General features: G+C 35.3%; 2 protein-coding genes and 1 non-coding gene across 4 annotated transcripts; all 3 read right to left on the bottom strand.

Moving 5' to 3' along the window:
- Nucleotides 1–455: 455 nt before the first annotated feature.
- LOC138877870 (uncharacterized) lies at nucleotides 456–1,561 on the bottom strand. Its single transcript, XM_070157516.1, has 2 exons — nucleotides 1,468–1,561; nucleotides 456–976 (listed from the first exon to the last, which is right to left on the bottom strand). The coding sequence occupies exons 1-2, from the start codon at nucleotides 1,559–1,561 to the stop codon at nucleotides 456–458; spliced, it is 615 nt and encodes a 204-aa protein (XP_070013617.1).
- Nucleotides 1,562–2,712: 1,151 nt separating this feature from the next.
- Nucleotides 2,713–2,796, bottom strand: TRNAL-CAA (transfer RNA leucine (anticodon CAA)). Its single transcript has one exon. It is a non-coding gene; the product is annotated as a tRNA-Leu (tRNA).
- Nucleotides 2,797–3,918: 1,122 nt separating this feature from the next.
- Nucleotides 3,919–7,660, bottom strand: LOC104249822 (bZIP transcription factor 29). Of its 2 annotated transcripts, XM_009806317.2 has the most exons (5): nucleotides 7,493–7,660; nucleotides 5,898–7,298; nucleotides 5,668–5,800; nucleotides 5,499–5,583; nucleotides 3,919–4,440 (listed from the first exon to the last, which is right to left on the bottom strand). In XM_009806317.2, exons 2-5 carry the CDS (start codon nucleotides 7,190–7,192, stop codon nucleotides 4,181–4,183), a joined length of 1,773 nt encoding a protein of 590 aa, XP_009804619.1. In that variant the 5' UTR covers nucleotides 7,193–7,298; nucleotides 7,493–7,660; the 3' UTR covers nucleotides 3,919–4,180. The 2 variants fall into 2 exon arrangements, with proteins under 2 accessions (XP_009804619.1, XP_070028190.1); XM_070172089.1 differs by having other exon boundaries at nucleotides 5,898–7,567.
- Between the last annotated feature and the right edge of the window lie 975 nt (nucleotides 7,661–8,635).

The raw sequence follows: 8,635 nt of genomic DNA, 5'->3' as shown, positions 1-8,635 counted from the left end.
ACTTATGTGGGTAACCAAAATGAAATTAAGAATCAAAAATCCTAAAATATCCCCTAATTTTTATTTATTTTCACGAAATCCATCACTTAGACCGAAAGAACGTCTTTTTTTCCCCCTATAATTTTCAGCATAAGAAAGAATAACAGAGATATCCAAAGCTATTTCTCGTGAAATGGTAATGTTTTATATCACCCAACACATACAGATGCATTCACTACTTCCAGAGCTAAAATCAGGCCGCACTTGTTTATTTTCTTCTCCTTTTTTGGATAAGTACCCAGGTTCACTTGTTATAGGAAATTCTCATGTTTTATATGATTATTATTAATTCATTTACAACTACTATACAATGAAAATATAATCAACAGTAATATTTACTCAAAAGTTAAAGCAATTATAGAAATCAGAAAAATATATTGTAAATACTTGATAATTCCATCATGTCTAGATTCATCTCAAACTAAATTATGGAAAATTTCTTTATACACCACATTTCTAGCTTCATTCATTATTTGGCCATCATCATCATAAACTAAAATCTTCAATCCTTTTCTACTCATCACGCGTGAAAGAGCAACATACAGTTGTCCATGAGTAAATACTGGCTTCTTCAAAAATAATCCCATATGAGACAATGACTGGCCTTGATTTTTATTAATTGTCATGGAAAAATATACAACAATTGGAAATTGTCTTAGCTGGAACTTAAAATGTATTCTTGCATCTGATGGCATCAACGTCATTCTCGGGGTAAACACTTTTTGTCCAGCCATATTACCATATAAAACCTTGGCTTCAATAACCTGATTTTCAAGTTTTGTGATGATCAACCTCGTGCCATTACACAATCCTGATGACTGGTCTATATTTCTCAGCAACATCATAGGAACACCAACCTTCAAAGTAATATAGTGATGTAGAATTCCAGAACATTTAATACTGTTTAGGAATTCGGGTGTATGTACGTTCTCCAAAGCTAAAAAGAAATATCAAACATACAAACTGTATCATAATTCAAATATATCTTTTTAGGACTATGATTGAGTGAAACCATATATTCATTGATCGACTCCACCATATCAAGAGTCAGAGCAAGAATTGCTCTTTGCTGGAGGCAATCAACGTCACTGGAATGGTTAAAGAAATATGGATATGTACTTTTAACAATTGTCGATATGGATCATCACAATTATTTATGAGAAAATCATCCGGGATTTGGACTTTCTCAATGCCATCAATGGAACTCCCAATCCTTCCATCACCGACTGCTAAAATCCATTCAAAATTTTTTTAACTCATCCAAATGTGCATCTAACTGATCTCTTTGTAACCTCATATTATTTATTAGATTTAACATGGGTCCACAAATACGATAAATTAAGAGTAGCGCTAACAATATCTTGCCTAGATCCTTTTGCAATGATCGGTAAAATTTATCTGAAGTCGCCACCAAGTACAACTGTTTACCTCCAAAAGGTTTATCGGCATTGAATGTATCTTTAAATCTAAAAATATCTCTAAGAGTTTGATCAAGAACTTCAAAATAGTATTTATGCATCATCGGTGCCTCATCCCAAATAATCAAGTTTGTCTTTATAATCAAATTTACTAGAGGACTACCTTGCTTTATATTGCATGTTGAATCTTCAGCTGGATTGAGAGGGATTGCAAATCTCAAATGAGTTGTTCTACCACCTGGTACAAAAGAGGTGCAATTTCACTATATACAACAGTTAACACGATGTCTCCTCCAGATCGTATGCCAGAAGACAGAGTCTTCCAAATAAAAGTTTTTCCAGTTCCTCTATAACCATACAAAAAGAAGAATCCACCGTTGGTTTTATTCACTGCCCTCATAATTTTATCATAAACCGACTTTTGTTCAACTGTCAAATTCATTAAGAACTATATATGCAATCCCATTACTAAATTAAATCCTTTATTATTCGAGGTATCTCCATCTAGATCATAAAAATTAAAATTACAGTTGATTAAATACATGTGTAACCTAATTAATTTCATAGTACAAAGCATAAGATAGAGATTGTAGTCAAATTGGTTGAAAAAATAAATGCAACTAAAAAAGAATGCACCTTTTCGTCTTGAATAATTAATTCAAGGGAGACGGTGTTGTCTAGTTTGTCGCGGTCTGGAACGTGCCACAATCTCTCTATTCGTACCTTCAAATTCCAACTCATCTTGTTACTCGATATATTGCTGATATAGTCAAATGCCGTCATATTTCTTCTTAGAGAAAATTTGATAAGAGGATTGTCTGTCAAATGCCGTATATATATTAAATATATACGGAAGACAAACCCTAAGTAGTAATTAAATACAAATATATATATATAGTGACTACAAGTAAAGTTTTACTTGGATACAACCTCTCAATACTAAACAATATATGTTGAGGATTGGCCATGAAACAATTCCTCACAAACACACAATAATCTGTAATGAATCTATTATAATAGCATTTGATCCAGAGATAAGCAAGCTTTTAAAAAATATTCAAATTGATTAGTCCCAATCATAAAATGAAAAACTTAGCAACTTTTGTAAAATAATGTTGGTTTCGGGGGTGCTGTTAGTCAAGTTAAATTATAGGTTACGTGCCTAAATTAATACTGAAACCCAAGGTGTATAGAGAAAGTATAAAAATTATTAAACATAGTAGTTAACGATTTGCAAGGCATAAAAAACAAAAGATGTCAGAAGTGGGATTTGAACCCACGCCCTCTCACGAAGACCAGAACTTGAGTCTGGCGCCTTAGACCACTCGGCCATCCTGACGTGTTTGTAAAACTTCTGTAAACAATATTACTAGATTTCATTCAACAGTAGAGAGTAATAAAGAGGTAAATTCTTTTAGCAATCATTTTCATTTGGAATGGTTATATACTTATATTCAAACGTGATTACAAGAACATATGCGCCAACAAGATGCAAAACAGTATAGGATACTTTATTCTAGCTATTCTTTTCTCATTTCCTTTCATATCGAATAACTTGCTAGATATTGATAGGTGTATTGTCTGGGAACAAAATCAGCACATGATCAGAAAAAAGAAAATTTAAATTTTACATACTAAACCAAAAAAAAACACCGGTATACATCTGAACTTCTTTTACGCATTGTTGTTACTACTTGTTGTCATTGTTCTGTTTCATCTTTTCTTTAATTGGGGGTTTACCAAAAATAACCTATTTGTTCTCCCAGCATAGGAGTAAGGTTGCGTACAACCTACTCTCCCTAGAGTCTACTTGTGAAATTAACTAAGTTATTTGGTGTTGTTGTCGTCGCGTTGACTTATTTTAGAAATGAAGAGTGTGACCCTTTGACTTAGCATTAGTCAGTTCTAGTTTTTTTATGGGAATTGCTCTATATTTATCTTTCTTTTTTCGATGTATATTCTTAGGCTTAACCTTTAGCTCAAGTCCTTAGTTACCATGGACGGCATTCGGCTGCTTTGACTTACTACGGACCAATTATTTTGTATTTTTCTTATCTAATGTTTTCTACATTTTATCTTCATTCTGAGCTATTAAATACAATATAACATCATTTCAATTTCAAGTAATAATGTGACAAAAAGATAGAAAACCTTTTAGTTGTTACCAAACATAACACCTTCCAAAAGTAGGTCATGAGTCAAGAATGTAGAGTATACGAGTTCAGGATGAATGTAATCTTATTATGTTGACTGTAAACCGAAGATAGTGTTCTCTCCAGCGATACGTACACGCTGCTACTGCAGCATATTAGCAAACGGCACATAATGAGTTAGTTACTAGTCAACATTGTAACTCGAAGGAACAAAAACAACAATAACACATCTAGTAAAATCCCACTGATGGGGTCTGGAGAGGGTAGAGTGTACACAGACCTTACCCCTACCCTGAAGGAACAGAAAGTAGGCCAATTTCATTTTCAATTTAACTTCCGTAACAACAAAATGAGTTATCATGCGAAAAACGAACTGTATACATCAAAAGATTCTATGCGACTTAGTTACTCCAACGAACATGCATGTCCTATACATAAATACCATGTCTTTAGCATGTTTTCTTGTAATGCAGAACTAATAAATGAATGCAATTGAATGACAGTACTACTTGCAACATCTATCGATAAACTAATACAAATATTACGAAGACCAGAAATTCCCAAAAGCTACTACTTCGATTCATTCTTTGAAGGTGTAGAGCTGTTAAGTTGCTGCTGTGCATGTTGTGGAGGCTGAGATGATTGTTGTTGTTGTTGTTGTTGTTGCTGCTGCTGCAACTGATGCATGTTTAGCTGAGTTGACTGCTGTTGCTGCAACTGGAACATCTGAGGATTGAGAGAAAGCTGCTGAAACTTGGCCGGGTCTGCACTTATCTCAGTGGTTGCAAGCTTCAACCGTTGTACTTCAGCAGTTAATGCTTCATTTAGCGCTGTCATAGGAAAATGCTTTTAAGGTTTCATATTTGACTTCTATAACACCAAAAAACCTCATAGGCATTAAAATATACAAAGTATTCGCCTGTTTACTCGTAACATTGACAGAAACAGAAGACAAACATTGAAGCTTAACATCACCAATTCCCTCCACCCCCCAAAACCAAATAAAAAAAAAAACAAAAAAACAAAGAAAGAAATATAGATAGATAGATGGATGGATGGAGAGAGAGAGAGAGAGATGTGGCAGAAAAGGAAAATAAACTGAAGCAGACACTGGATGCTACACCTACATTAGCAAGTAGTAACTGCTCCTACCCACAGTAACAAGACCGTTGGTTCCCAGAGATTCCTCTAATTTAAATACTTAATAGTTTCTAAGATGAGTTTTTTTATAAGTCTATTGGCATAAGATTCCTAGATTGTGTTTTAGCACCTACTGGATTTGTGACAAAATACACAAATTCAAAGATACAATTTATAAGATTGTCACATAGTCAAACGGCAAATATTATGCGCAAAGTTCACATTTAATGATCATCTCATTCTTAAAATTCCCGAGTGAGGGAACTCATTTCTACAAATAGATACATTGTTAACAACTTATTCGCAACTTGGGGATCTTTTTGGATAATCAATAATTCTCGAGGCGGTGGCACATGGTTCGAAGTTCGGTGGATAATAGGCCTGTCTCTCTACCATTCTTCCTTTAAAACTAGGACTTTTGGATGTGGCAGGGTTTGAATCCATGGGGTGAGCCTAACCCACACATCACAAGTTGCATTCTTATCACAAGATCAAGGCCTTGGCGACACAACATTGGGATTTTGGTCAACTAGGGAATAATAAATATAAACTAAAAAGAACTCTCTGGAAGTCCCTAATATAATTAAATATGTCATATACTGTTAATGCAGTCCAGAATTGCAACACGAATGCATAAGTAATGTTAGACGAAAAGCAAAAGACAGATAAAGTTAACACATGGGTACTGAAAAATTGAAACATGATCTGAGAAAATACAAGTCCTGGATCACAGAAGAAAGGTGTATACCATCACGGAGTTGAGCTTGCTGTTCCATGGCTTGCAAACGAAACTTTAGTTCGTGGTTTTGGCTCGTTAGCCCAGCAGAATCTCTCTGAATGCAATTACAGGGTATGTTTAAATAATGCCAATAGGATAAGTAGAAGTATTAACAGGAGAATATTGAAAAGGCTATCACCTGCAACAGTGTCAGTTGAGCAGACAATGTGGTTGCTTCAGTCTGCAGTGTTTGCACCTTGTGTTCTAACTCCGCAATGTATCTCATCTTGCGCTCTTTTGAACGAGCAGCAGATTGACGGTTGGCTAAAATCCTACAATAATAAACAACAAAAAAATAGGGCAGGTCAGCTGCATAGCGAAGAGGAAAGAAAAGGCAGATACATTGCATCACTTTATAGGGGAATCGACCTTTTGGCCCGCTTTGGATCTGTTAAGGCTATCTCTGCAAGTTTCTCATTTGCCATAATTTTCTTCAATTCAGCTCCACTAAATTCACCATTTCCAAATTCCAAACTGAAGCTGTTTGAATTTGCATCAAGCGAACTGGTCGGTGAGAGTTGGCCTGGGCGTGGTCCAGGAGACGGAGGCAATTTTGGTGAATCATCAACAAAGTTTAACTTCCCCATGAAACTATCCATTGAAACACTCCTGTAGTGCCTTGTGGTCGGAGCGATATCTCCCACAGCACTCCTTTTGATCCCTTCCTTCTTCTCAACAGAAGAAGATATCCCTAACCTCTGCATACTGCTGCCACTGTCATTCACACTGCTTGTAGCTTCATTATCACTGCTATCACCACCATTCGTCTTTGTACCACTCGCTCTACTATCTAAATCTTCACGGTTCTCATTACCCAGCTTGTCATCAGTCCCAGAAGAGTTTAATGCATCAATGTTGTCCAAGTTCATATACGCGGAAAACAGGTCATCCACAACTTCTCCTTCAGATTTCCTCTCACCCATCCCTTCAGCATTGCTATCATTTCCTTTATCCCACATAGCTTCCCGTTTAACCAACTGAATTGGTTTTTCCCTTGAAGGAACTGACCTTTCAAGAGAACCAGGGCTCCTTAACGGAACAAGAGGTGGTGAGGACTGCATCATTGCAGAAAAGCCAAATGGGATATCACTATTTGACCGCCTATGAGCCTTACGAGGAGGAAGACTCTCTCCTGCCCTCGACGAATTACACCTCGTGAAAGGCGAGGGGGGCAATAAAGAATGTGAATTGCCATCCTGATCACCCATTGACACATCAGCTGATATAGGGTCAGACATGGACGTCGACGAGGATTCCCTATACGGTGAAGGGCTCAAGGGTGGCAAAGAATCCAATGAGAAAAACGACGGTTGTGATAAAGATCGCGAATGCGGTGGCCCTGGACTAGTAAAATTCTGCATTCCCATTTGCTGATTCACAGGCCTTGTCACAGGGATCTGAGAGTAAGGTGAAATAGGGGGCATTTGTGGGTGAGAAGGCGGTATGCCTACTCTCTTATTAGTACTATTTTCAACACTAAAGTTGGGTGAAAATTGCCTCATTTGACCACGAAATTGGGAAGTACTAGTCAATTGAGGTATGTCCAATTGGTTCATTGATAATAAAGATTGATGTTTTTTAGGGAGTGAAGAAGATGATGTACCAAATGATGATTGAAGTCTTTGCACCATATCACTATTTCCTTCCTCATTGTCACCACCCATTTGATTTTTGCTCCAAATTTCAACTCTAATAGTCAACTACCACTAAAAAGCCTTCAACTTTACCAAAATCCTAGCTTTACAATTCTGTTACACCTGAATTTCAAAGCTAAAAAATTCGCAATACAAGCTCATCAATGGCATAAAATCACAAAACAAGAACCAAAAAAAAAAAGGACCAATCTTTAAACCAAAAAAAAAACACACAAAAATAGATAAATAATCAGAAACAAAGAAATGGGTGTGCATCTAAAAATCAAAAGAATGAATTGGGGGTGAAAAAAATTGAGTCTTGAACAGTACCTAAGTGTGAATCCACCATTTTAGACGGATAGAACAAAGCCCAAGTTAAAGCTGAAGAGGCTCCTCTATTTCTCTACCTTTTCTTCTTTTTCTCCTTTTTTTTTTTCTATATTTATTTGGTCATCTTTTCTTGTTTCTCTTTCTCTCTCTCTCTCTACACACTGTATCAACGACGATGACTTCTTACAACTACTATTATTACACGGATTTCATGACAAGACTTGCTATACTTTCTACTTCAGGCTTTAGACAGACGCGTGAATTTAATATGAATTTCAGTTTCATTTGAATTTGGGGCGCATTTGCATTTCATTCCGACTTAATTTATCGAATCTTTTCCTTTTTTTGCCCTCTATCAATGAATCTCTTCCCTATCTTGTTTTATTTATTTATTTTCCTTTTTCGGGTCTAAAAAGAAAGGATTTTTGACCTTTTTTTGTGTATAGACCAATGAAGTATTTATTACAATATCTTTTCAAGAGCGTGTGGAGTACGCTTCTTGTCTGATATTCAAAGTGTCTTCTTTGTTTGGAGATTGATTTGCAATTGCCCATTGAAAGAGTGGCTTAAACCCAAATGACCATTTTCTTTGTCCTTTAGGTGAAAATAAAACAAAATCAAGGAGAAAAAATTATATTGAAATCTTATTCCTTTTTTGGAGATTTTATTAGATTGTCAATATATAGATACTGAAATGATAAACTATTTACATTTTAAAGAGTTTCCATACTATTTACAAGTCCCAATTTTGATTGTTATTTTTTCATGTACTAAACACATTTTTTTGAAGTGTTATATTTTTTCCAATTATCTTATACGGTCACACTAGGTGTTGTTATAAAGAACATATATTATAACTTAATATAAAAATTGGTTCCGATAAAATTTAGCTTTTATAGTGAATAATTGTTATATAAAGATGTTGTTATAGAGAGGTTTGACTGTATACCGTTTTTCAGCAATATCTTGTTAGGTTAAGAAAATGAATCGCAGATTTAACTCATACCTAAATGCTTATTATTGATGATATGAGAATTAATTAAAATTATATAAGATGCCACTATCTAATCATATATAAGACGGTCTAAAAGCACAAACACGCCTAGCAAGGGATATGCATACGATATTAATTTGATCATGTTA

This window comes from Nicotiana sylvestris, chromosome 1 (assembly GCF_000393655.2).
Source record: "Nicotiana sylvestris chromosome 1, ASM39365v2, whole genome shotgun sequence".
NCBI classification, from domain to species: domain Eukaryota; kingdom Viridiplantae; phylum Streptophyta; class Magnoliopsida; order Solanales; family Solanaceae; genus Nicotiana; species Nicotiana sylvestris.
This window is presented reverse-complemented; position numbering and strand designations above follow the sequence as displayed.

Bases quoted from the DNA above. Each gene is read 5' to 3' on its own strand.
- LOC138877870 (XM_070157516.1), bottom strand. From the start codon at position 1,561: ATGATGCATAAATACTATTTTGAAGTTCTTGATCAAACTCTTAGAGAT. The intron at 977-1,467 runs GTAAACAGTTGT...ATTTCTTTTTAG, and splicing joins TGCCGATAAACCTTTTGGAG to CTTTGGAGAACGTACATACA.
- LOC104249822 (XM_009806317.2), bottom strand. From the start codon at position 7,192: ATGGGTGGTGACAATGAGGAAGGAAATAGTGATATGGTGCAAAGACTT. The intron at 5,801-5,897 runs GTCGATTCCCCT...TTATTATTGTAG, and splicing joins GATCCAAAGCGGGCCAAAAG to GATTTTAGCCAACCGTCAAT. The intron at 4,441-5,498 runs GTATACACCTTT...TTCCTATGACAG, and splicing joins GCAAGCTCAACTCCGTGATG to CGCTAAATGAAGCATTAACT.